Source organism: Sarcophilus harrisii, chromosome 1 (assembly GCF_902635505.1).
Source record: "Sarcophilus harrisii chromosome 1, mSarHar1.11, whole genome shotgun sequence".
Taxonomy (NCBI): Eukaryota; Metazoa; Chordata; class Mammalia; order Dasyuromorphia; family Dasyuridae; genus Sarcophilus; species Sarcophilus harrisii.
In genome coordinates this window covers 116,513,859-116,541,372 of record NC_045426.1, presented here as the reverse complement: position 1 = coordinate 116,541,372, position 27,514 = coordinate 116,513,859, and the positions used below count along the sequence as shown (strand labels likewise).

Sequence of the window (27,514 nt, the reverse complement as noted above, 5' to 3'; positions counted from 1 at the left end):
AAAGTTTAAACAGCATACTTAATTGAAGAAAGCAGTTGATTTTATTAGTACAGAAAAACACTATGGTATAGTGTGAAAAGGATGTAGAAATGTCAAGACAGAAAATTGATTGGCATATGGGGTAGCCATGGAATCAGCCATAGAGAATAAGGCCAATTATGAGCCTGGGAGACTGAAAGGATGATAGTGCCTTCAAGAGAAAGATGAAGGATAATCCTTTTTGTCCAATAGTCATGGAATGATCAGCTTAACTCCAGAGAGGATCATTACCAAAGAGTGGGATATGAGGTGATTAACTTTTGAGCCAGAAAAATTTACAAAGACCATTTGCTAAGGCATGGGGAAGAGGGTGGTTGAGTCAGTCCATGTCAGAGGAGTATTCACTTGAGAAAAAAAATAATGAATTGTACAACTGTTTCAGTTTGGGGAATCGGTAGCTTCTGCAGAAGCCCTCTATACTACATTAAATGGCAGTCCATTAATATCGCCATTTTCTTCTACCTTTCCAAAAGCAATGATAATATTGATTTGATTCACTGTTCTCAGAGCAAAAGGTAAAAATGATGGAAGGGGAAAGGGAAGAAATTATGTTACTAGGATAGGTTGAACTCCAGCTCTGCTTCTTATTTCTATGTGTGATCTTGTACAAGTAATATGCAATGTGGAGTGTTAGATCAGAAGATTTACGTGGTTCCTTCTGGCTCTAAAAGCTATGATCTTATGAACTTAAGGCTGAGAGGCATTATCCAACTTGCCATGATCAAATAGCTAGTTAGTCACAAAGCTGGATTCAAGTTTGCCATCCTTTGTTCCATCTGATAACTACATCTCATCATCCTACATCTGATAGGATCAGTGCCTTTTTAATAATGATACTCCCAGGTATAAATAATGGAACTCCTCATTCACAAAAAGGAAGATACTTCTCTATAGCCGCATGAGAGTATCTCTCAATGTCAATCATTCCATAGTTCAAATCAAGTCTACAATAATTTTATTGTGTCTTCTCTTTGACAGTGACATTAGGGATACAAAGAAAAGGAGGGGAGAAGGATGTGAACTCAAGAAATGCACAGTCTAATAGGGAAGAAAAATGCAAACAACTTTGTAGAAACAAGATATATACGGGATAAATTGGAGATAATCTCAAAATGAAAGTACTAAGTTTAAGGAGGACCAGAAAAAGTGTTCTGAACTGGGGCAGCTGCCTCCAGACTGAGAATTCTTAACATATGAGTTGCGGGGTCCCATTGTGGCACAATGGAAAGAGCTTTGGACTGGAGTCAGTGACCTGGCTTAAAATTCTGGATGTATCATATATTACCTTGTTAATTTAGGTAAAACATTAACCTTTAAGGCTTGATTTTCTTGTCTACAAAATGAGAAGACTGGACTAGCTTGCTGCTCAGATCTTTTGTAACTATAAATCCATGATTCTATGAGTCATATAATGAAACCTGTATATTTTTGCAGGTCAGGCTATCAAAATTTTAAGATTTGTCAATACTGAATTTCAACCTTAGTGGGGTGGATTCATATTTATCCTACATAATAAGTTGTAGAGGACCCCAGATATTGGGGAACTCTGAGAAAAGTATACTTGAAGCAAAGATACTTACAGCAGAGTGTTAACTCAATGCCATTGATGAGATGATGGTTCTCTAGTTCACATATATACTTAGTACTTAGTATGGTGATGTAATAGTGTGCTGTAAATGATGCAATCATATCAAGGTATTTAAGGGTTGAGAAGGACTGGAAATAGAGACATTCCTTTTTTGACCATCATCCTGGTGGCTCTCCTGCCTCCTCCACTAAGATCAAGACTGGGCCAGAATAAAGACTCTAGACTATATTTGAAGAAGGTGTATGTGTGATTGTTATTTATATACCCTCCTTCTGCCCCTCTGGACTACCATGTTGATCAGAGTTGCCCTCAATATAAGGGAAAAATGGTTATCTTTTTGGCACATACTTTCTTGGCCAAAGGAAATACACACTAATTTGCAAAATGATCACAGGAGAGTAAATGAGTGTAAGAATGAAGTTATTAGCTATTGTATAATAAGAAATACTGTTTCTTAACACGATCTCTTCTCTGTCTTATGTAGGATTCTCAAATTCTGGAAAAGGCTATCAGATTGTATATAAGCATTCACGTCCAAAATGCATTGTGGAAAATGAAACCTCAATTATCAGATATGGAACAAGACACTCCCAAGCAAAAAACATACAGTCTCCTAATGACCAAAATACACTTAACAGTTTTCCTTCAGGTATGTCCTTGTTTTCATTTTTTGATTATTTATTGATTTAGGGACTCTGTGCTATAATGGAGAGACTGCCAGGTATGGAATCAGAAAACATGAGTTTGAATCTCCTTCTGCAACTTAGTACTTGTAAGCTTAGGCAAAAGCCCTTCTCCACTCTGGGTTTCATTTACGTTATCTAGAAAATGAAAGAGATTGGAAAACTTATCTCAATGGTTCCTTCTAGCTCTGAATCCTGGGCATAATTTGTCTTTTATTGTTTCTTCCTAAGAAAAATGAGATTCCATGCAGAGAATAGCAAGAATTCAAAGGAACTCATCCCTTGATTTTATTACAAGAAAAGAGAATCCTTCCTATTGTAAATAAATACAGAAAAAAATAATCATTTAAACTGTATCATTGCCATAAATTCAAAATAGGTGAAAAAAGGTGTTAGAACAGTGCCTCAATATGCTGACTTTTTTGACTTTTCAAAAAAAGTTAACAAAAAATTAAAAATGACTCCTATGGAACATAGTAAAGACAAATCAGCAGAATCCATAAAAAGCAAACATATACATTAAAAAATAGGGGACCCCAGGTTTAGAATGTATAAAATTAGATGCTAGAAATCTTGCTTTGATTTTCAGTGCATGGTGAGCAGGTGAGTACTGAAGTGATGATTATTTAGAGGGAGTAGGGTAAAATCTGAATTTACTTCAAAAGTGTTGTTTTTATTTCCTCTTCAAAAATGATGGACAGGGGAACTCTATGGAATATTCAAGGGATGAAAAATTTTACCAATTCATGTTACAATTAAGATTCTTGAATATATTCCTTAGGTTTATGAGAGAGAATCTCAGAATAAATACATGTAAGAAACATTGCCTGAGCTGTCTCTGAATGACTTTATTATTATAGAGTTGTTTTTGTTGTTGTTGTTCTCATTGTCCTTCTTGCTATGTGGATAGGTGGAAAAGAAGAAGGGAGAGAAAGGAAGAAAGAAGAGAAAGGAAGGGAGGGAGGAAGGAAAAGGGAGAGAAGGAACTGTATTGCTCAACTGGAATTGTCTAGTTGGATTCTCAGTGGGGCAGCCACTTTACCAGTTGTTTTTTCTTTCTGCTCAAGTAGGTCTACAACTTCAGGAAGGTGATTCCATGTCTTGCAAATAAATTTGATTTAAGTGAGGGAGGGCTGTGCAAAGTCATCAGCCTCACTTTGTTCTTCAGAGCCATCTGGGTCCAGTGACAAGATGTAAATTTTGGTGTGTACTGTTTTGGGCAAAGGAAATATATGCTAATTTACAAAATGATCACAGGAGAGTAAATGGGTGTAAGAATGGGGTTATTAGCTATTGTGTAATAATAAATCCTGCCTCCCAACATGAGCTACTCTCTGTCTTGTATAGGATTCTCAAATTCTGGGCAAGGATATCAGATCTATTATATGATTTTACGTTCAAGATGCATTGTGAAAAATAAAACATCGACTATCAGACATGGAAAGAGACGCTCCCAACAGAAAAACATAGTGTCTACTACTGAGGAACGCTCACTTAAGAATTTTTCTTCAAGTATGTCCTATTTTTCATCTTTCAATTACTTATTGATTTAGGGACTCTATGCTATAATGGAGAGACTGTCAGGTATGGAATCAGAAAGCCTGGGTTTGAAGTTGCTTCTGCAACTTACTACTTGTGACCTTAAGCAAAAGCATTTCTCCACTTTGGGTCTCATTTAGTGAGGGGAAATGTGAATTTCCTCCAAAAGTTTATTTTTAATTTTCTCCTCAAAAATGACAGGTAGGTGAACTCTGGAATATTCAAGGGATGAAAAAATTTCCCAGTTCATGCTACAATCACTTAAACATGTCCCTTGGGTTCATGGGATAGAATCCTAGAATAAATCCATGTAAGAAACACATCCTGGGTTTTCAAATGCCTTCATTCTCATAGACTTCTTCTTGTTGTTGTTCTTAATTGTGGGAGAAGATCATGACATCAGGAAGATGTGAGAGGGCTTTACCTGCTTCACTTTCCCCTCCAGAGCCATCTGGGGCAGTGGCAAGTTATAAATCAGTATAAATGAATGTCTTGTTGGCATCTACCTTCTTGATCAAAGGAAAAACACATACTAATTTGCTAAATTAATACAGGAGAGTGAAGAGGTGTAGGATTAAGGTTATTAGCTATTGTATAATAATAAATAATGCTGCCCACCAAAATCAATTCTCTTTTGTGTAGGAATCTCATATTCTGAGGAAAGCATTATGAGAAATAAAGCTGCATCTGACAGTTATGAAATGAAAAGCTTTTCAGAAGAATTCCTACTGGCGACTCCTTTTTCTGTGGAAAGCTCACATAATAGTTGTCCTCTAGGTATGTTCTGTTTTTCACCTTTCAATTATTTGTTGATTTAAGAACTTTGCTATAATGGAGAGACTGCCAGGTATGGAATTTATTATCTGTAACCTTAAGGAAAAAATCATTTCTCCACTCTGGACCTCAGTTTCCTTATCTTGATAATGAAAAAGTTTGGATAAAAATATCTTAATGGTCTTTTCTAGCTCATAATTCTTCCTATAATTTGTCTTTTATTGTTTCTTCCTAAGAAAAATGAGAGATCCTATTCAGAAAGTAGCAAGAATGGAAAAGATCTCCTCCCTTAATTTTGTTACAAGAAAAGAGAAAAAATCCATTATAGATAAACACCGAAAAAATAAACATTTTAATTGTATCATTGCCATAAATTCAAAACAGAAGAAGAAATGTGATAGAACAGTGCCTCAATATACTTTTTTTTTGAAATAGCAACAAAAAAATTTAAAATAACGTCTATGAGACATAATAAAGAGAAATTTAAAACAAATCAACAAAACTCATAAATAGCAAATTTATAAATTAAAAAACAGGGGAAACCCTTTTTTAGGATGTGGAAAATTAGGTGCTAAAATTCTTGCTTTGATTTTCAGTGCATGGTGAGCAAGTGGATACTGAGATGATAATTATTTAGAGGGAGTGAGGGAGAATCTAAATTTATTCCAAAAGTTCTTTTTTTTTTCAAATTTCCTCCATAAAAATGATGGGTAAGAAGATTCTGTATAGTATTCAAAGATGAAAAAAAAATTACTCTCTTCTACTTAGGTTCATGTTACAATTGGAGCTTTTAAACATGTCCCTTGGGTTCATGGGATGGAATCTCAGAATACATATCATGTAAGAAACACAGTTTGGATCTCTCTTAATGCCTTTATTTAAATAGACTTAGAATTTACTAGAAACTGATCTCCTGCTAATGGAGAGTGTACTAAGCACAGCTACTGTATGCAGGATTAAAGCAGAAGCACAATACCTTGTTCTCCTGTCTATTTTCCCAGAGATTAGTAAATAGGGGAAGAAATACAGACATCCCACATTGGAGAGATTTCCCTGAAAATCTAGACAGAGGGTTATCTGGAGTAGATCCTTTCTCTGCATAAAACTTCAAGGGATGAAAAATGATGATGCATATATGAGTCTTTGTGACAATCAGTGAAGATAGAGAGTGTAAACATTTTTATACTTTTATAGATAAGGAAACTAAATACCTGAAAGTTCAAGTGATTGCCCCATGATCACATAGCCAGTAAATGTTAGAAATAGGACTCAAATCTAGTCTTTTATTGTACTAGCTTTCTTCCCATATGTAACAACTATATATGTTAATGTTAATTAACATGTTAATAAAAGGTGTGGATGTGTGAGAAGTACCCATTCTGATTTGTACTGGGGTCACTAGCCCTAAAAATAACTCTGAACCCATGTTCTCTTTTAGGGACAGACTATATAGCTTGTAAATTTTCTGGATAATTTAGTTAGACATTCCTTAGAGCAAAGGGTAAAGTTTTAAAGCAGCCTCTTTAGACTATGGCTTCAGTAGATGTATCATTCTTTACAACCATTATACTAAACCAGATTTTATTAAGTTATGGAGAAAAAGTCGATATTCTTTGGTTTTTTATCTCCCCGTTAAGCTGAGTTCATTAAAATGGTCATTAAGATTGGGGACCAATAGTATTACATAGTCATAGAACCCTTCATTTTAGAGATAAAGAATTTTCTCATTCTTTTTATTTATTCACTTCCCACTTATTTCTCAATGTTTTGAAGTCTGGCTTCCAACTTTACCACTCCCCTAAATTGCTCATTTTTACATCACCACCAGGGATATGTTTAATTCAGCTCTAGAGAGTTGTTCATTAAATTTTTTATGTGAGCATTTACATCACAACACTAAAGTCATGTGTCACACACTTGAATACAGGGTCAGAACATGTCTCCCATGGGGAGAGATTCTTGATTTCCTCTGCTGATTTTTTTTAATCCCCAGAATAGTCTAGTAAAGAGAGGAAGCATACGTCAAAGTCAGTAAGTTTCAAAGGCCACCTCTGAATTATTCTGGACAAATTATTTAACATCTTAGTGCCTTAGGCAACTGTAGAACGGTGGCTGAACTGCATTCATCACTGAAAGTGCCCAATGAAATAAGTTCCCTCTTCCCCTAAAAATATTCCCAGGGCCCAGCACAGTACTTTGTACATAGAAAGCATTTAATAAATGTTTGTAACCCAGAATAACATATCTGCCTCAGTGAATGTGCAACAGGGCTCAATATATTGCTTAATATATTTTCCAGATTGAGACATGCAATGGGTTAAATATTGGATCAGTTTATATTAAATAATAGTGAAAATTTATATAGCACTTTAAAGTTTGCAAAGTACTTTACTAATATTATCTTATTTTATCTACACGACAATCCTGAGAGGCAAGTGCTATTATCAATCTTCATTTTACAATTGAGAAAACTGAGGCAGAGGCTAAAGTACTTGGCCAGGGTCATATAGCTAGGAAGTAAATGAGAGCAAATTCCAGATCCAGCACTCTATCCTTTGCACCAGTTAGTTACATCATTAATATGTGTGTGCATGTGTATTTCTTTAATAGGTACTAAAAATGGACAAGCTGACCCCAGAACTGAGTAGAAAGAAATCAAATTGATTTAGAATGGAAAAAAATTGCACAGTACTTTCATTAAAAAACAAATTGTTTACAGCCACATAATTACATTTCTTTGACATCAGTATTTTGTTACCAACATTACATGGTTAATACCATAGGTTACCGCTTCAGAAGAATCAACACAAGTAACCCACCAAATAATGGAAAAAGTATAAAAGGCATAAAATTGTGCCATTACCACAGTAGGGTGAAAGTTCAAAAGGGGAGCATTAAATACATTATCAAAGCCATACATAGTAGAAAAAAGGAGGCTGAGGCTTCAGATGAATAGCCTGAGCTGTACATTGTGTAATATATTAAAAGAACAAGAGAGAGTGCTCAACACATTCGATAGAGGATTTGGAGAAAATCAAGGAAAATTGTTTTGTATGAAAAAGAATAGAGAGGCTGTGATCTTTTCATTATAACTCTTAAAATATTATTATATAAATGATACTATATGTGAGTGATCATTGTGTTAATTAAATCATGACTCCTTCAAAGGGTCTGTTATATTTTTCAGTTATTTCAGATGAAATCTGTAAGAAATATTAGTAATCCATACCCCCCAAAACCCCTCAAACAACTCATCAAATTATCAAAATTTTTATCCTCATGTTTGAGATAAATAAAAGCTTGTCAACATAAGACAATTTTCCCTACAATAAGTAAGTGAATAAGCAAATAGAAATTAATATTGGTTGAATTAAGGAAACTGAAGCTCTAAAAAGGAAGTGAATGCTCAAGACCAAAAGGCAAATAATTGTTAGAACTGAAACTTGATTCTAGATCTTCTGGCTCTATATCCAATATTCTTTCTAAGTAGGAGCCCCCAAGTGAATATTTAAGGGGCTCTTGGGTCAAGGAAAACATCTTTGCAAAGTTTCCCTCAGGAAGAGAATACAGAATCTGAATTTATGGCAGTAGCCTTCACTGCTTACTAATAGCCTGAGATTTCCACTTCTGGATGACAAAAAAACAAATAAATTTACTATATTTCAACTAATTTAAAAAAGGAAGAAAATCCTCACACAATAATAATCCATGGAACTAAATGCCTTTTATGCTTAATTACAGTGGAATTTAAGTGTACACAGCAGTTCACTGGCTTGAACACAATCAAAAATAAGGCTGTCACTTTTTTTTTCAACGATGGAGATTTTGAGATCTTTGTTGAAGACTTACTTGAAAAAGAAGAGCGAGGTACAGTGTCTTGTTTTATCTATAATTAATATTGATATGAGGATTGCATTCATACACTCCTCCTCTTAAAAAACCCAAAAAACTATTTGAGTTGCCAAAATTGGATCACTTACTAGTCTTTCTCCTGTGTCACAATAACACCCAATTATCACTCAAGTGCAGCACTTCACAGTATGGGAATTCCCAAAGGAAGTTAAAGTTTATGCCTCTTAAGAAATGCTATCTATGATTGTTAAACTAAAAGGAAAGCTATGTCATCTTTATTCACATTTCAACCAGTAATCACAAAGAAGGTGAAACAATATCTTTTGTCCAGAACTGACATTGTATCATTGCAGATTCCTGCCACCAAAATCTGGCAGCTCAAAAACTGGATCATCTATTCAACAGTCAACAATATAACTAGTAGCTCCAAATACTTAAAATAAAAATGGAATTAGTTCTATGAGCTTTTCATTATTTCAATAAAAAATAAGTATTTAGGAGACTCCTGGATAAATCTTATATAAATAATTAAAAGGCCATTTCCAAATTTCACTTTATGATTTTCAGAACTATAAAAGCTTTCTCCTTTTTACTAACACCCATGATTTGAAAGGACCTTTCCTCATACTTTTCCGTGGGTTTAAAAGCAAAAACTTTGATTAATCACTAAAATTTTTTTCTAATTCTCTTTCAGATTTGCTGTTAATAGACTTCTTCAGCTACAAAGATTCAAATGAAGGTAAAACACATAATATATTGGGAAAGGAAATATCAATGTTTTTATTTTATTTCTCCAGCTATTTAAGTTATTTCATTAAAGACTACTTTGTAATTGAATCTATAAAATTGTATGCTTTGGGAGGTTGATCCTCAGATATTTTATGCATTTTGTAGTTATTTTGAATGGGATTTCCCTTTCTAATATTGCTTTTCCTGTTTTTTATATTATATGTAATATTTTTATTTTACATTAACTTATAAATTATTACTAACTTTATCTATCTTATTTTATTATCTATTCCATATATTGTTACATAGAAATGCTGTTAACTTTTAGGGATTTATTTTGTAGCCTTAAACTTTATTGAAGCAAAATTATCTCAGTTTCTCTGCTGACTTCCTTGGATTTTCCAAGCAAAGTATATATTGTTAACTGACAGGGATAGTTTTATCTTCATTTTATCTCTATTTATTTCTTTAATTTCTTTCTCTTGTTACCATTCCTTTTATTTCCAGAACTATATCAAATAATAGTGGAGAAAGTGAGTATCCCTGCTTCACGCCTGAATTGGAAAGGATTCTTTGTTGTTCTTCAGTCATGTCTGATTTTCATGACCCCATTTGAGTTGGGTTTTGTTTCATGTTTTAGCAAAAATACTGGAGTGATTTGTCATTTTCTTCTCCAGGTCATTTGAAGATGAGGAAACTAAGGCAAACAAGGTTAAATGACTTTCTCAGGGTCATATAGTTGATATCTGTGGCCAAATTTGAACTTCCCGACTCCAGGCCCAGAGCTCTTTCCCCTGTGCTACCTAGCTGCCTAAGATGTTGTGACCTACATTAAATATGACGTTTACTTTTGGGTTTTGATAGATTTTTTTTATATTTTTAAAAGTTCCTCTATGCCGATAGTGCTTTTATTTTCAAAGGAACACAATAAACTTTGGGCAAAGATGAATCAAGAAAATACCTCTGTAATAAAAGATTTGTCCATGGTGGGAGGTGTCTCAGCAGCTGAGTCTACTCAGTAGCACTATCCAGAGCCAGATCTGGAAATGGCAGAAATAGGGAGGTAGGGAAGCATAAGCATACTGTTCTCTCTCTATCTTCATCCTCTACAACCTTGTGGAAATCTCTATGTACTGCCAAAATTAATCTCATTTATAAAACCAAAGAAATTTAGCCTTAAAAAGGCCCTAAGATGCAATAATCATAAAAGCATTTTCCCCAAAGTAATCCTGGAGTGTTGTTAGATAACAATATAATAAACAATAGCACTTATATAGTGCTTTAATCTTTACAAAGAATTTTATTTATATTGTCATTTGCTTCTCACAACAATCCTTTTAGGTAAATATTGTTTTTATTTCCATTTTAAAGATGAAGATACTAAGGTTGAATGAAATTAAACAAACCTTGACCAGAGTCACATAGCTAATGGGTGTCTAAAGCAAGATTCTAACTCAAGTCATCTTGGTTCCAAGTCTAACACCCTATCCACTGTACCATTATGCTTACCCATCTTCTACAAAAATAATTAAGATGCTTGTTAGTGCTCACCTGCCCAAGGTTACACAGCTAAGTCTATATTACAGCCCATCTAAATTCAAACTTGAGTCTTCCATCTCTAAATTAAACATTAGTTCTCCAAATGATCATTTTACAGCAGGATCAGAATCCTTTACTTGGAAAAATGTCATTTTTGAAGAAAGGAGGGAAGTAATGATGGAAGATTTTATACTGAATTCAGGACTCTATTGCAACTGTTCCAGTCACGTGGTTGTTTTCACTGTCTCTCCATTGAATTTAATTCACTAAAATAAAAAAGTTACAATTCTTAAGTTTATGTAATTATTTACTTTTTTTTTGTCTCTCTTTGCCAAAGGAGGGCCGACCCTGGTGGTGCTGAGACCTCAACTTTCTAACATCAATCTCCAGGTGCATGCTAAGGATGAGAATAATCTTGAGGTAATAGAAATGTATTCCTGGGGCCAATGAATCTACATATGTTCCAACAAGACCAATTTTCAGTTATCTGTGCTAAAAGAGGCAGGGAAATACAATAGAGGGCATTATTTTTTATAAACATAGCCTTTGCATTTAGTTTTGGAATAATCACAACTCACATCTTAACAGCACGTTAAGCTTTGCTTGAGCAGCTAGGTGACAAAACAGACAGAGCTTTGGACCTGGACTTAGAAAGTCCTGAGGTCAAAATCAGATTCAGAAATTAGCTGTATGACTGTGGGTACATCATTTAACCTCATCTACTTCAGTTTCCTCAAATATAAATTGGAGATAATAGCACCTACCTCCCAGGATAGTTGTGAGGATCAAATAAGATAATATTTGTCAACTACTAAGCACAATGTCAGGTATATAATAGGCATTTTAAAAAATGTTTGCTTCCTTCCCCATAACAACCCCATGAAGGATGTATTGTAAGACTATTAAGCCCATTTTACAGATGAACTGTAAAAAAATTTAATCAATACAATTTTATGTGAATGTAAAAACAAAAGAAATTAACAAAAATTTATTTTTTTAAATAGTGACATGACTTACTTGAGGTAACATAACTCATTGTGGTTGTTGTTCAGTCATTTTCAGTCATGTTTGACTTTTCATGACCCCATTTGGGGTTTTCTTGGCAATAATACTAAAGTAATCTGCCATTTCCTTCTCTAGTTCATTTTGAAATTGAGGCAAGCAGGATTATGTGACTTACCAGGGATGATGCAATGAGTAAAGTTTTGGAACCAGGACATAAATTTGTCAGCTTCTGTATATAAACCAATAGGCTACCATGCCATTGTGATTATTATTTTTTTCAGCTAGTGCTAAAATCAAATTTGAAATCCTAAACACACATCAGTGAAAGGAATCTAGAAACTTCTCTGGTAGAATCATGAAAAATTTTCCATAGATGCTTTGTGTGTGTGTGTGTGTGTGTGTATATATATTGTAACCTAACAACCAACTCTGGATAAATGAATTGATTTAAACAGAAGAAAACATTTAGAGTTATAGACCATTCCAATTGAAAAGGATCTTTAGTACAACAGCCAAGTTTATATAATTGAAATTAAGGTCCAAAGAAATATAACAGTAATTTTTCCAGTTGTGTTGATTTGCTTGATATGTCTCCAAACATACAGAAGAATTTGGAGGGTTGAAGTCAGGCTTTTGACATACAATCCAAGATGAACAAGTGATCATCTAATCCTTCCTGGAAGATTTATTTCCAGTTCCAGGGGAACTGATTATTTCATGAGGGATCCCTTTCTCTCTTGGGTCAAGGAAGGTGTTCCTTATTTTGAGCTGAAATTTACTGCTCAGTAATTCCCCAACACCAAGACTATGAAATACCATCCACCATATATGAAAAATAAATGAAAGTGAGATCAGCTATCAGTGGACTTCAGCACTACTTTTCAGAACCACTTTATCCCCTTTAATCTTATATTACACTTGACTTTGCCCATTCCTAAAGCATATGTTAATATAATGGAGAAGGGGGGATCATGGAATCATGGAGTATACCTGGACCCCTTCCAATGGGCTAGTTCTTCTCTGGCCCTTTGTTGAAGAACTCATTTCCCCTTTGAGATAATGTAACAATGACTTAAAGGTCTCCAGTGACTTAAGAATGCCAAGAAGAGTATTGGCTGCCGAGCCAAAAGAAATGCCCACTCAGTAGTCATTCAAAGGAAAGGGAAAAGTTTCTATCCATCTTCCTGTTCTCTTCTGAATCCAGATGGGGTGACAGTAATGGGACCACAGAGTGGCTGCCCTGGATTAAGTGCTTAACAAATGTTTATTGATTGATTGATTGCAGAGGTTAAAAACAAAATTTGGCAACTAATTAGATAGATGGGGTTGAGAATAACAAGTTGAGGATGGCACCAAGAGGTACATGAAAGGATAGCAATATCCTATCTAAATTGAAATAGGGACATTTAGAAGTAGGGTGAGATTAGAAGGAAAGATAATGAATTCTATTTTGAGTATGTTGGATTTGGAATGACTATGAGACAACCAGTTCCAGTAGCTAAATAACTGAAAATGAGGGAATGTAACTCAAGAGAGAGACTCGATCTGGATAAATATAAATCTTGGAGTCAAAAGCATAGAAATGCTAGTTAAAATTTGGGGAACTAGTGGACAAAAAAACCCCCATAGAATCTGCTCACAGTTAGGGGTCATGACATAAATGATGATCCAATAAAGAAGATTGAAAAGTAGCAATTAGATAGGAGGAAGAGAACCAAGAGTTGTCACAATACTTAGAAAGAGGAAAGACTATTTGGGAGGAAAGGGTGGTTGAACAAATGCTGCGTGGAGGTCAAGAAGAACATAGTTGTTCAGTCATTTAGTTGTGTCCCAATCTTCATGACCCCATGCATTATAGCATATCAAGACATTCTATCTTCTACTATCTCTTGAAGTCTATTAAAATTCATATTCATTGTATCCATGTCATTATCTATCCATCTCATCCACTGCCATCTCTTTTTCCTTTTTCCTGCAATCTTTTCCAACATCAGAGTCTTTTATAATGAGTCCTTTCTTTTCATCATGTAGACAAAAATTTTAAACTTCAGTTTAAGTATTTAATCTTCCAGTGAAAACTCCAAATTAACCAATTTAAGTATTGACTGATTTGATCTCTTTGCTGTGCAAAGGACTCTTAAAAGTCTTCTCTAGCATTACAATTCAAAAGTGTCAATTCTGCAGCATTCAGAGTTCAGTTCTCACAGCCATTCATTGCTACTAGACTTTGGACATAGCTTGATTATGTTGTCCAGATCTTTCATAGATTTCCTTCCAAGGAGCAAGCAAACATCTTTTAATTTCATGGCTGCAGTCACCATTGCAGTGATCTTTGGGTCCCAAAATATAAAATCTGACACTGCTTCCATTTCTTCTCCCTTTATATATCAGAAAGTGATAGGACCAATAGGCCTTAGTTCTTTTATGTTCAGCTTTAAGACAGCTTTTATAGTCTCCTTTTCACCCTCATCAAGAGGTTTCCTAATTCTTTTTTATATTTTTCCATCAGAGTTACATTGTCTGCAGATCTTATTGTTGATATTTCTCCCAGCCATCTTAATTCTAGATTTTGATTCATCTAGTCTGGAAGTTCATATAATATAATCTTCATATTATATATGATATATATTCTTCAAATGATATAATCAACTGTCACCTTTATTTACATAAGTTAAATAAATAAAGGTGACAGTATACAGCCTTACTGTACACATTTTCCAATCTCAAACCAATCAGTTGTTCTTTGTTCACTTCTATATATTGCTTCTTAGTCCCCATACAGGTTCCTTGGGAGGCAAATAAGATGATGACTTGCCACATTTTTTTGTGATCCACCCAGTTTCAAAGTCTTTAATGTAGTTAACGAAGCAGGAGTAAATGTTTTCTGGATCTCCTTTACTTTCTCTGTAACCCAGCAACTGTTGAAAAGTTGGTGTCTATTTACTCTGCCTCCTTGAACATTAGCCTGTTCTGGTTCTCAGCTCATATATTACTGAAAGCTGGCTCCAGAATCTTAAGTATTAGCTGGAATGTGAAACGAATACAGTTGGTCAATAATTTGAACATTCTTTGGCATTGCCCTTCTTTGGGATTGGTATATAAATGGATTTTTTTCCCACTGCTGAAATTTTCAAAATTTGCTGACATATTGAGTATAGCACTTTAATTTTTTAATTTAGGGTTTTTAAAAGTTCAGCTGGAATTCCATCACTTCCATTACCTTTATTGTTGGCAATGTTTCCTAAGGCCCACTAGACTGCATTTTCTAGGATGTCTAGCTCTAGATTGATAACCATATCATCATGTTTATCAGTGATATCAGTGATATATTTATCAGTTTATCAGTGATAAAAAAGAAAGAAAGAAAGAAGGAAAGAAAGAAAAAAGAAGGAAAGAAAGGAGGGAAGTAGAAAAGAAGGAAAGTAGGAAAGAAAGAAAGAAGGAAAGTAGAAAAGAAGGGAAGAAAGAAGGAAAGTAGGAAAGAAAGAAGGAAAGTAGAAAAGAAGAAAAGTAGGAAAGAAAGAAAGAAGGAAAGTAAAAAAAAAGGAAAGAAAGAAGGAAAGTAGGAAAGAAGGAAAGAAAGAAAAAAGAAGGAAAGAAAGGAGGAAGTAGAAAAGAAGGAAAGTAGGAAAGAAAGAAAGAAGGAATGTAGAAAAGAAGAAAAGTAGGAAAGAAAGAAAGAAGGAAAGTAAAAAAAAAAGGAAAGAAAGAAGGAAAGTAGGAAAGAAAGAAGGAAAGTAGAAAAGAAGGAAAGTAGGAAAGAAAGAAGGAAAGTAGGAAAGAAAGAAAGAAGGAAAGTAGAAAAGAAGGAAAGTAGGAAAGTAGAAAAGAAAGAAAAGATAGAAAAAAGAAAGAAAGAAGATGTACTCAGCTGAATGCAAAATTTGAGATAATAGCAAGTAGAGATAACAAGCCTCTTAAATTAGCAATGCAAGAAGGATGAGGACTAAGAAAAGGCCATCAACTTTAAAAATTAAAGTTCACTAGTATTTTTAGCATGAGCCGTTTCAATTAAGTAATGTCGTCAGAAGCCAGATTACAAAGAGCAAGATAAGTGAAAGTAGAAGTAGAGGCAATAAGTTTAGGCAAGTTTTTTCCACCTTATGTTATACACTGAGGTAGTGGTATGGACAAGTGAATGTTTTTAAGAATCAGAAGACTTGGTTAAGTCCAGTCTTTGTCTTTGACAGAAAGTTGATGTACATAGGGAGAGACTAAAGATAGAGAACTAGAAAGGAGGAAGGAATAGCAGAGATTGGATTGGCAAGTTAATGCAGAGTGAGATCGCCTCTTCTTAGGGACTGAAAAAGGAGAGATTTTTTTTTTGGGGGGGGTTGATGTCAAGTGTTGTGAAATGTAAAGAAGGACAAAGGGAACGGGGGGCAATGACCTCATTTGGGGGGAAAGTATGGTGTTTGAGGTTTAAGAAAAGAGAGGGGAATGGGAATCAGAATATCATAGGATCTTGCATGTAGCAGGTTTTTACCAAGTATTTTTTTTCCCAATTGAACTGAACTAAACTGTCTGCCTTTCCATTTTATTTTCATAGCTTCACAAATGTGAAAATCAAAACTCAGCCCAGGAAAAGAGACTCTTCATAATGCATTCAGAAGGCGCTGAATGGATTTCCTTTGAGTGTTACTCTTTTCAAGGATTCTATATTGGTGTGAAGGAAAACAGCCTAGGACTTATAAAGAAGGAAGAGGGCGATAAAGCTTTTATTTTTCGACTCACTAAGTAATTGCACCTCAGCCTCTTTGGTACTTTCTCAGGCTGTGGAAGGTTAATTGGATAGAAATCTATGATTTTCTGACATTTGAGAATTGCTGGAATAGACTATTAATAAAAAACAAGAGTGTCTGCCTCTGCGAAATTTTCGTTTCTACAATAGCTTTCTAGGAATTGAGTAATCCATAAATTTCAAGAGAAGTGTATTAAAAATGGCAGACTTCACCATCTCTTTCCTACACTGGCAGCCCCCTCCTACTCAAGCAATTGAGTCATTACAAATGTTGATTAAAATACTTTCCTCACTCTACTAGTTGCAAAGGAAAATACAGAAGAAGCATAAAAAGTAGTTGTCCCTGAACTCAAGGAATTTATCCTTAAATTGGAAAGAAAAGGCTATTTACACAATTCAACTCCAAATATTTTTAAAAGTTATTTCATTCTTCTGATATCTCTGAAATTAAATAAGCAGAGTATAGAAATCTTCAAATCATACAGCCAAGTAAACATTGCTCTTCTGGCTATTGATCCATTTACCTTGTAAATTTAGCCATAATTCTATGTTCCAGAATATCAGTGACAATAGGAACCAACTTTTGTATTCATACCTTAATTTTCTATTACTAATTTCTCCATCCTAACCCATGTCCCTTGCCACAAACCTGAGTATGCATCTGTAATAATGGCTGCTTTTGAGATCTGCAAAGTACTATACATTTTCTTATTTACTCCTCACAACAGTACTCTGAAGTAAATATTATTATTATTATTATTATTATTTACATTTTTTACAGATGATAAAACAGGGACTGAGAGAGGGTGAACCCCATAGTCACAATGTTCAATTGTATCTACTATCAGTGAGAAAGTAGGATTGTATGCTATGTGAAATTTTGTAAATCAGACACCATCAAAAGCCCCCCCCCCCCAAGAAAACCCAAAAAGATCATTCCAACAGGTCAAAGAATAAGTTTGAAACTGGAGGGACCGATCCAACTCCTTCATCTGACAAGTTCAAACAATTTCTTCTTAAAGTCAGATTTTTATCAATATATTCAGATAGCTATAAATAAAGTTTGCTTTTTTTTTTTTTAACAAGAAGGTGGCAGGTTAAAGGTAGTTTTGTACCTATGTTATAGCTCCAAGCCTTTTTCATTGAGTCTGTTTATAGTGACTTTCATCATCACAAAAGAGTTAAGACCAGAAACTCAGTATCATATTTCATCATTTCTTTCTCAATCACAAAAAAATTCTAGGTCATAAATCTCAGAACCTCATTCCTCCCAAACAGCAAGAGACTAGTAGTATCATCTTCTTTACTGGAACAAATTAAGCTATTTTTTTCCCCACCCTTTAGGTAGCTAGGTGACACAACAGATAGAATGCTGGTCCTGGATTCAGAAAGACCCAAGTTCAAAGCCAGCCTCAGACACTATAAGTCACTTAAACTTATTTACCTCAGTTTTGTCATATGTAAAAAAGAGCTAGAGAAGGAAATGTATTTTGCAAGAAAACCCCAAATGGGATAATGAAGAATCAAACACAACTGAAAAGACTAAAGAATAACACCCACTCTTTCAACAGAAATAGGTCTATCTTGTTTTGTGCAACAGACAGATTTCTAAAGTTGCACATGGAAACTGAGTCAGGGCAGAAATGTAGTTTATGGGACATGATTCTTAAAGGAAACCTAATGTAAGCAGTAAAATTCTTCTCTAGAGTACATGTTCATTCTAGAACTTATCTCTTTTGTAAGTTCTAACTTTTGTATGTGTAGTTGCATTCAAATGATATTTATATCATGTGCTATATGCCCTAGAACTAGTGAAAGAAATACTTTTTTTAAAGTTAAGATATAAGTATTTGCTTACCTAAAATAGTTTTTTAAAGCTTTTTATTTTCAAAATATATGCAGTTTGCAACATTTACCCTTGTAAAACTTGTGTTCCGATTTTTTTCTCCCTCCTTCCCCCCAGCCTCTTCCCTAGACAGCAAGTAACCTAATATATATTAAACATGTACAATTCTTCTATACATATAGAATAGTTTTTTTTTTTTTAAATTAAGATAACATCTATTAGTTGTACAGAGACACTTCTTAGTCTTGCTATTTTGAAAATACTTTTATCCTAGAAACAAATATAAAAAAAAGTAAGCCATATTCTTTGTTAAATAAATCTGAGAACTAAACATTCTTATGTAGATTATGATTTAAAAGGACTACTCTTTAATAGCTATATTTTTGCTAAATCTTTCTTATTCTTCATTATATGGAATAATTCTCTAGGAGAGGGAAGTGGGATATAACATTGGAAAATGTAGATGATGTAAAAACAAAAGATATCAATAAAAATTCCTTAAAAGATAAATTGCCAGATATATTCTCTATGGTGTAATTTACTTTCTTCAATAAACTAATAGAAATCATGTATACTTATATTGTATTTAATTTATACTTTAACATATTTAACATGTATTGATTGGTCAACCTGCCATCTGGTGGAGGGGATGGGGGGAAGGAGGGGAAAATTGGAACAAAAGGTTTGGCAATTATCAATGCTGTAAAATTACCCATGCATATAACTTGTAAATAAAAAGCTATAATATAAAAAATAAATAAATAAACATAGAATCTTAGAGTTTGAAAGGAAGTTAGAAAGAATCTAGTCAAAGAATTAATGAGTTCTACAACATGTCCAGCAAGTACTTATCATGTAAAGACCTCTAGGGATAGAGAACTTCCTGCTTCCATAAGAAGTCCATTTTATTTTTAATAACTTTAATTGTTAGGAATTAGGATTTTTAAAAAATTTTGGTGAAGAGGAGGACCTCATTTCTTTTCATTTCTATTCATTAATCACTATTCCAAGGATGGTAAAGCTGAAAAGGATTTTAGAAGTTATTCTAGTCCGATCTCCTTATTTTAATCAATGAGAAAACTGAGGCTGGGAGAAATAATTATCTGCTTATCAATGGTCACATAGATAGTAAATGATAAAACTGGATCAATCAATCAATCATATTGTGATTGTGAATAAAGTGAACTGTGAAAGTTGTCTCACAATATGGACACAGTGTTCTAAAAATTGAGTGAAGATCAGCTCTGTCCCAGGCCCGTTTCTTTCTCCAGAGAAGAAATTTGCAGAAAATGGGAATAGCCCTTTTCTTTGTGAGACTAAGTTAGGGCCACCTTGGCATTAAAACTCCTGTATAATTTAGTAATCCTAAATATGTGGTTGGGTTAGAAGTTTTTTTTCCTCATTTATGACTTAGAATGTGAGGTCATTTGTCCTAATCAGGGCAGAATCCAGCCTATAGGGAATGTTAACCATATATAATCCTGTCTGTTAACTCTACCTTGCCTCTCCTTGCCTCATTGCTTGTTGGGAAGGAAACACCCTTTCTTTCAAGATTGTAATAAAATTCCTTTCTGCTTTTACCTTGAGAAATCTCTTTGATTTATTTGAGCTGGTGGTCTTGTCCCACACAGAAATAATTAACAAAAGGAAACTAAGCCAAATTATATACAATATAAATAAGAAATAATTAACAAAGGGAAACTACTAGAATTAACAGAGGTTGGGAAAGATTGGACTTTAGTTGGAACTTAAAAGAAGCCAGGAAGGTCAGTAGTCAGAGTAGAGGAGGGAGAGCATTTCAGGTATGGAGGACATTTCTCAAACCAAGAGATAGAATCTTGTATTTGTGGAACAACCAAGAAACATGGATTGAAGAGTATGTCTTCATATCAGATTTATAGTAGGGTGTAAGAAGACTGAAAAACCAGGTGGGGCTAGGTTATGAAGGGCTTTGAATGACAGAGTATTTTGTATTTGCTCCTGGAGGACATAGGAAACCCCTAGAGTGTAGATGGGAGAGTTGAGGGGAAGGGGGGATATGGTCACATCTGCAACTGAGTAAAGTCATTTTAGGGGCTGAATGGAGAATGGATTGATAAAGGGAAATGCAAACAAAGTAAGCCCAATTCCTTTTTCCCATGCAAACTGTTTAAGGAAAAGTTTATCAGTTCCCTCCTAAGTTTTCCCTTTCTGGTGTACTCCAGTACACCACTTCAGCTTCTTAGTCCTCATTTGTATGTGATATAGATTATCATCAGTCTGCATGAAAAGTAGCACTCAAATGGGCAAAATATTGTAGCTTGTGATCCTGCCCGAGCAGAGGATATAGTGGGACTGTGACCACTATGAATTTGAAGGTCTATATTTGGGGTACTAAATTATTTTAATGCAAATTAATATCACATAGTTGTTTGCTTGTCTCCCACATTATATTGTAGGCTCCTTGAAGTCAGGGAAAACTATCTTTTTTCTCTTTTGTATTCTTAGCATTTAGTAAGCATGTCTTGCATATACTAGGTTCATAATAAATTTTTATTGAAGTGAATTATCTCCTTCATTTTTTCCCTTTCTATATATCCCCATGACTTAACACAGTGTCTGACACATAGTAGACTGATTTGCATGAACTTATTTTGACTGCCATATCCCTGATTGCAAAATTATAAAACATTTAATAATTTCTTATGATATACAAGGCAATGAGAGATACAAAGACAAAAATTAAACAGTCCCTGCCTTCCTCAAGAAGTTAAATACTATTGAAAGATTCAAACTGTTCCTAAGCAAGTAAATGTTTGATGATAAAAAATTGAGGAGGAAGAGTAGGGCTGGGAGTTGAGCTAAGCCTTGAAGGAAACTTGGATTCCCAGACCAGAGGTGAGGAGGGGATGCGTACCTGGGATAGGGAGTGACCAGTGCAAAGGTCTGGAGATGGAAAGAAAGTCATGTGTGAGAAACATTTCAGCAGAAACTGGGAACTAAAGTGAGAGACAGGGGCAGAACAGCCTGGGCTGAGGAAGAAGAAGGTCAAGATTAGGAGCTAGCTAGCAGGCCATTTAAGCTAGAAAACAAAATGTGTGAAGCAAGGAATATGAACTAAGTCTGGAAAAATATGTAGGAATCAGACTATAGATTGTTGTTGTTGTTTTTAATTTTATTTTTTCCAATTATTTGTAATGATAGTTTTCAATATTCATTTTTATAAGATTTTGAGTTTCACATTTTTCTTTCCCTCCTCCCCAAGGTGGCAAGTAATCTGATATAGTTTATACATATACAATCCTATTAAACATTTTCCCATGCTGTAAAAGAAGAAGCAGAACAAAAGGGAAAAAAACGAGGAAAAATGAAAATATTATGCTTCGATCTGCATTCAAACTCCATAATTCTGTCTCTGAATGTGGACAGCATTTTCTATCATGAGTCTTTTGGAATTGTCTTTTATTATTTCATTGCTGAAAAAGAACAAGGTCTATCACTATTTAACATGTATAGGACTGCTTGCCATCTGGGGGAGGGGGTGGAGGGAGGCAGGGGAAGAGTCGAAACAGAAGTGAGTACAAGGGATAATGTTGTAAAAAAATTACCCAGGCATATGTTCTGTCAATAAAAAGTTATAATTATTAAGAAAAGAAAAAGAAAAAGAAAAAAGAAAGATTGCACAGAATGAGAAAAGTACTACAAAATTAAAATAAAAACACTGCTAATTAAAAAAAAAAAGAACAAGGTCTGTCATAGTTGCTCATCACACAATTTTTCTAATACTGTGTACAACATTCTCCTGGTTCTGTTCATTTTACTTTGCATCAGTTCATGTTAGTCTTTCCAAGATTTTCTGAACTCTGTCTATTCATCATTTCTTATAACACAGTAGTATTCCATTAAATCATATTTGATAGTTGAACAAAGAAAAGTGAATGACAATATTTAATCAATAGTAAAGGGAGCAAATAAAAGGAATAGGTGAAAATTGTCTGGAAATTGAATTTGCTCTGAAAACCTACCTTGCGGTCCCTATAAGGTCAAACATAGTTTTCTGTCTGGCATTTAAAGTTCTTTCCAAACCGTCCTTTCCCAAATACTCTAATATTCTTTCACACTACTTACTCCCTTCTCTGTATTCTATCTAGGGTCAGTCATGTGGGCTATTTGTTGTGCCTTGCACATCCTTCTCCCTCTTCCAAACTTTGGTACCGGCTGTGCCCCATGCCTGGAATACACTCCCTCCTCACCTCTACCCCAGCTACCTTCCTTTAAATCAGGTCTCAGCTGCTACTGACACCCCTCTAAGTTTACTTTGTAGCTATCTACCTACTTTATAGCTACAGATACATGGTATGTATTTCATGTATACTTATTTTTGAGTATGTTGTTCCCACCTCTTAAACCATAAATGAGCTCTTCAAGCACAGGAATTGTTTTTACTTATCTCTGTATCCTCAGTATTTAACACAGAACCTGGCGCGCATAGTTTAACAATTGTTTGTTGATTTATTGAAAAAGACTTTTTCCTCATGGAGGAACTGAAGGAAGTCACTGTTTGCCTTGGCAGAAAGTTGCTAGATACAACTGGGCAGAGACACTCATAACTGAAAAGGTGTAGTAAGGATATTGAAAAGCTGGAGTGAGACCAGAGGAAGGTGACAAAATAACAAGATCAGTAAGAGATCTTAAAGTTAGGAAAATAAAGAACTACAGGGTGTATGTGTATATATGTACATATAGATACGTGTACATATGTATATATAGGGAGAGAGACAGCGGCAGGGGAAAGAAGGGACACACAGAGAAATAAAAAGGAACAAAGACAGACAGATAGACACACACAGAGACAGACACAGAGAGATTGAGAGAGAGAGAGAGATCTCCAGAAGACTCAATAGCTTCATTCAGAAATTTTAAGCCCTTTCAACTAAAAAGAGAAATAGCACATGTCTAGCAACAAAGTGTTACACAGAGGCAAATTACAACTAAAATCAAGGAGAAACTTTCTAACAATTAACTATTTCAAGTCACAATGGGGAATGAGCTGCCTTGGGAAAAAATGATTTCCCAATCACTGAATCTCTTCTAACAGAGACTAGTTGATTGTAAGCTGGACCAAATAGAATCTTGAATCCTTTACAAATATTAGATTCTATGCAACCATAACTATTGATTGAATTTGATTAAACTTGGCAAACTTCAAATCATTATATAAATACTAGTTATTAGTAGTAGTAGTAGTAGTCTCGCCACATTACATTAGTCTGCACCACATTACATCTCTTTTTTACAAGTTAGCTTTGTAATTTATTCCAGAAATCTTCTGGTTTTTTTTCCTATTTGGTGATCTGATAAAAAAAATTCCCTCTCTATTTCTGCTACCATGGATCTTTTATTTGTAGGTTTCTCCCATTAGGGAGAACTCTTGAGGGCAGGAATTGTCTTTCCTTTTGCTTGTATTCATATCCCAGTGTTTTGCACAGTGCTGGCTCATAGTTAAAGGGGTTGAAAAGAAGGAACAAGCATTTATTAAATATTCACTATGTGCCAGGGACTGGCACATTTGATCCCTAAGAGATTAATAAGTGCTTGTTGTCTTACCTGCCTCACTCTTAGAGGAAAAATATAACTGCCTGAGAAGAGAAGAATTAGAGGGGTCATAATAACTGTCTTATAAAACTCTAAAGTATTACTACATAGAAAGGGAGGTAAATATGTTCTGTTTGGGACAGAAGAGTTGGTAGGAGGCTGCAAAGAGCTAGTATTTAAACTTGTCAAGAAAAAAGGTCCTAAAAACTGATGTTATCCAAAAGTATAATGGGCTGCTTCAGGAAGTACTGGAGTTTCAAATACCCAACTCCAGATCTTCAAGCAAAGAATGGATGATCACGTACCAGATAAGAATTTTTTTTTTCAGGTGTGGGTTAGACATGCTGGACTCTTAAATAATTCCCATTTGGAAATTCTATGATTCTGTGAGAAAGTCAAATTCTCAGACTTAAGGATATGCAGAGTTTTCATAGGATACATCCAAGCCTGTACACATGATATATAGCAAATAATTGGTTCTGTGATACATGTAGATTTCTAAGAGAGAAGCCCCTAGACAATAGAACAGTTGGGAACATACTACATCTCACTGACATGGTCAGCATTCAGTTTCTTTGTTTCATAATTAATGGAGGGCTTTTCCTTGGCTTTTCCTGAAAAAGTATGCAAAGTACCAGAAGGGAGAAAAGGGGGAGGGTCACCACCTTGTCATACCTGAAAGAATGCCAGCTACCAACCAGGTTGTACTCACCAATATTCAAGTATCTTCCCCATGAAGAAAAAGAGATGATTAAACAAAAGTAGGAAGTTTTAGTGCCCATCAGGCCTCTCAGTATGAATAGGCAAGTATTAATTGTCAAATTAAGTAAACCTACTTTTTAAACCCTTTTTATTTAATTGTGAGCTCTTTGAGGTCAGAAATTAATTTTTGTCTTTCCTGTGAATACTTAGCACTTAGGCAAAGTGCCTGGCATATAGTAGGTACTTAATAAATATAACAAATGTTAACTTGGCTTGACTTGCCTGTATCAAGTCAACCATTTATGCTATTCTGTTATTTGGGCTCCCTTAGACATCTGAAGGAAGTATAAAATCAGGGTGGGGGAAAGCATTTGTTTTTAATAGCAATAGAGGTAGGTGGAACATTTGAAAAATGAAGTGTCATGGAAGCCAAGAAAGGAAAATATTTGGACATAGGATCTAGCCAACAATGTCATAAGCTGTTGTATACTGAGAACAGGCTATTTGTATTTGGCTGGAAGGAAAGGTATGATGAAAGAGAAGGTGTCTGTGATTTTTGGAATAGTTTTTAACATTATGGGAAATTACATTACCATATCTGTGGGCAACATGGTATAACGAAAAGACCAGGGAAATCAGAGTCAAAGGACACAGATGTGAGCCCTGGTTCTGACACTTATCCATCGTATGATCTAGAATGTCACTTTATTTCTTCAGAACTCAGTTTCCTCAAATGAGTCAATAGGACTAAATGAGCTCTAAGGTCCCTTCCAGTTCTTAATCCATAGTCTTTTTTTTAACCTGCATATAGTTTTTACTTTTGTTCCCAATACCAAGGACTGTGCTTGTTACATAGTATGTCTTTAACAAATATTTGTTCTTTTAATTGAGGGCATTTGGGTGAAGATCCATGGAAGCAGAAAATAATAGAGAGGGAATTGTTTTTATCAGATCATCAAAAAATAGAAGATTTCAGGAATAAATTACAAAACTAACTTGGAAACGAGATATAATGTGGTATAGTATATAATAAAGCACAAATAAAAGTTAATTACAAAGCATAGATGATATCTGTATAGTATTTTGCAAATTTTGAAATGCTACATGATTTTGTTGTTGTTATCAAACAGTAGATTTGAAGTCAGGAAATTCTGCCAAAGATACTAGTTTTGTTATTCTTGGCAAATCATTTCATCTTTCTGAGCCTCATCATTTCAGAGTTTCATCTTTTACAAAATGAGGAAAGTAGGATCATCTAACTCACAGTATCATTGTGAGAATCTTATAAAAAAGAAAATGTAAAGTGCTTTGCAAAACTTCAAACATTATATAAATGTGAACCAATAGTAGCAGCAGTAATCCTCTCCTTCCCTCCCCTTCCCTCCCCTCTCCTAATTCTTTTCTCTAATTCTCTCCCTCCCCCTCTTTCTTCCTCTCCTTCTCCCTCTCCCTTTCCCTTTTCTCTCTCTCTCCCTCCCCTTCTCCCTCTTTGTTTCTGTCTCTCTCTTTTTCCATCTCTGTGTCTCTGTGTCTCCTGTCCTTCCTTTTTCTTGTCTGTTTCTCTGTCTGTCTCAGTGGGGTGGCTAATAATTTATTGGCTTACCAAAAAACAATTTTAACTTTCAAAAAATAAAGCAAGCAACAAGGGGAACTGTTCATTTGGATCTTATCTTCACCGATAAGGCACAAATAGTGGCTGAAGTAGAATCTTAGGTGGTAACAACTCTATTAACAAGAGATAAAAGCCAGAGAGAGATTCTCTTCAGGGGGAAAGAGAAAGGATATCACAGTGACTGGAACATAATAGATATTTAATAAATGTTTATTGATTGATTAATTAAAATCTCTCAATGGAAATCAATTCTCCCAAATTTTAATTTCTTAAGAATAAAATTCTAAACATTCAAAGAGAAACAATTCCAAAAAGGAAAAATAAATCAAAGCACAAGCATTATTTGTCTCCTATGTGACATACCATGTACTCAGTAATGGAAATACAAAGACATTGCTTATTCTTGAAAGCTAATAATCTACCTTGGGAATGGATAGGGAGGTAGGTAGATAGACAAACAGACAGACATTTAGATGGATAGATATGCAACTATATAGATACATAGAGAGAGATACATATATGTATTGTGTGTCTATATGCACACACATATATAAAATTTAAAAATAGGTTTTGTTGATGCCTATTGTCTTCACTATACATTATTACACACACACATATTGTGACAAAGATAAACAATTAAATAGAAACAGGCAGGCCAGCATTCTACCTGAAATTAATATAGACAACATTTGGTTTTAATAATTTTAAACATCAGGAAGAGATTTTTTTATCCTCCAGTCGATCAATCAATAGTTATTTTGGACTCTATTGTCAATAATATTTACATTAGATTATACACATTCAGAATGTCTGTTATGCATCATTTGATCCTTGAAGGGGATTGGTAGTTCCCAGAACTTCTGGCAAAAAAATTAGATAAGTTGTTTTTGCCAGATTTCTATAGAAAAATTTGGTAGACATATTAATAAATCCACAGAAACTCCCCTTTGGGCAAAGGTGTATTAAAGGCTTTGGAGTTCTTCTAGACATTTAATTTAGAAATTTCAAACCAAAAGAGGGTAAGAAGGAAAATATTTATCCTTCCATCTGTGCTTTTGAGGCTTAACCATCTTCACTTGAATAAATCTTTCTTTTGTTAACATAAAGCTATTTAATCTTCTAACAACATGAACTAAGGGGAACAGAGCCAAGATGGAGAGAAGCCAGTTTCCCTCAGAATCTATGTTAGATCAAGCCTCTGGATGGATTTTGAAATGACAGAACCTACAAGCATTTGTAATGAAATAATTTTCCAGCTTAAGATATCTTGGAAAGACTTCAAGAAAGATCT

The 27,514-nt window shown here is 34.5% G+C and overlaps 1 protein-coding gene across 2 annotated transcripts in view; it reads left to right on the top strand.

The window, feature by feature from the left end:
* IL33 (interleukin 33) overlaps positions 1-17,889 on the top strand; it is a 40,374-nt gene extending 22,485 nt beyond the window's left edge. For both annotated transcript variants that reach the window (XM_023498674.2, XM_023498672.2), the window contains 7 exons: positions 2,112-2,276; positions 3,658-3,822; positions 4,492-4,626; positions 8,365-8,490; positions 9,170-9,214; positions 11,081-11,163; positions 16,298-17,889. In XM_023498674.2, coding sequence (XP_023354442.1) covers positions 2,112-2,276; positions 3,658-3,822; positions 4,492-4,626; positions 8,365-8,490; positions 9,170-9,214; positions 11,081-11,163; positions 16,298-16,489 — 911 coding nt within the window. In that variant the 3' untranslated portion in view covers positions 16,490-17,889. The remainder of the gene's footprint in view (positions 1-2,111; positions 2,277-3,657; positions 3,823-4,491; positions 4,627-8,364; positions 8,491-9,169; positions 9,215-11,080; positions 11,164-16,297) is intronic.
* Positions 17,890-27,514: the final 9,625 nt, after the last annotated feature.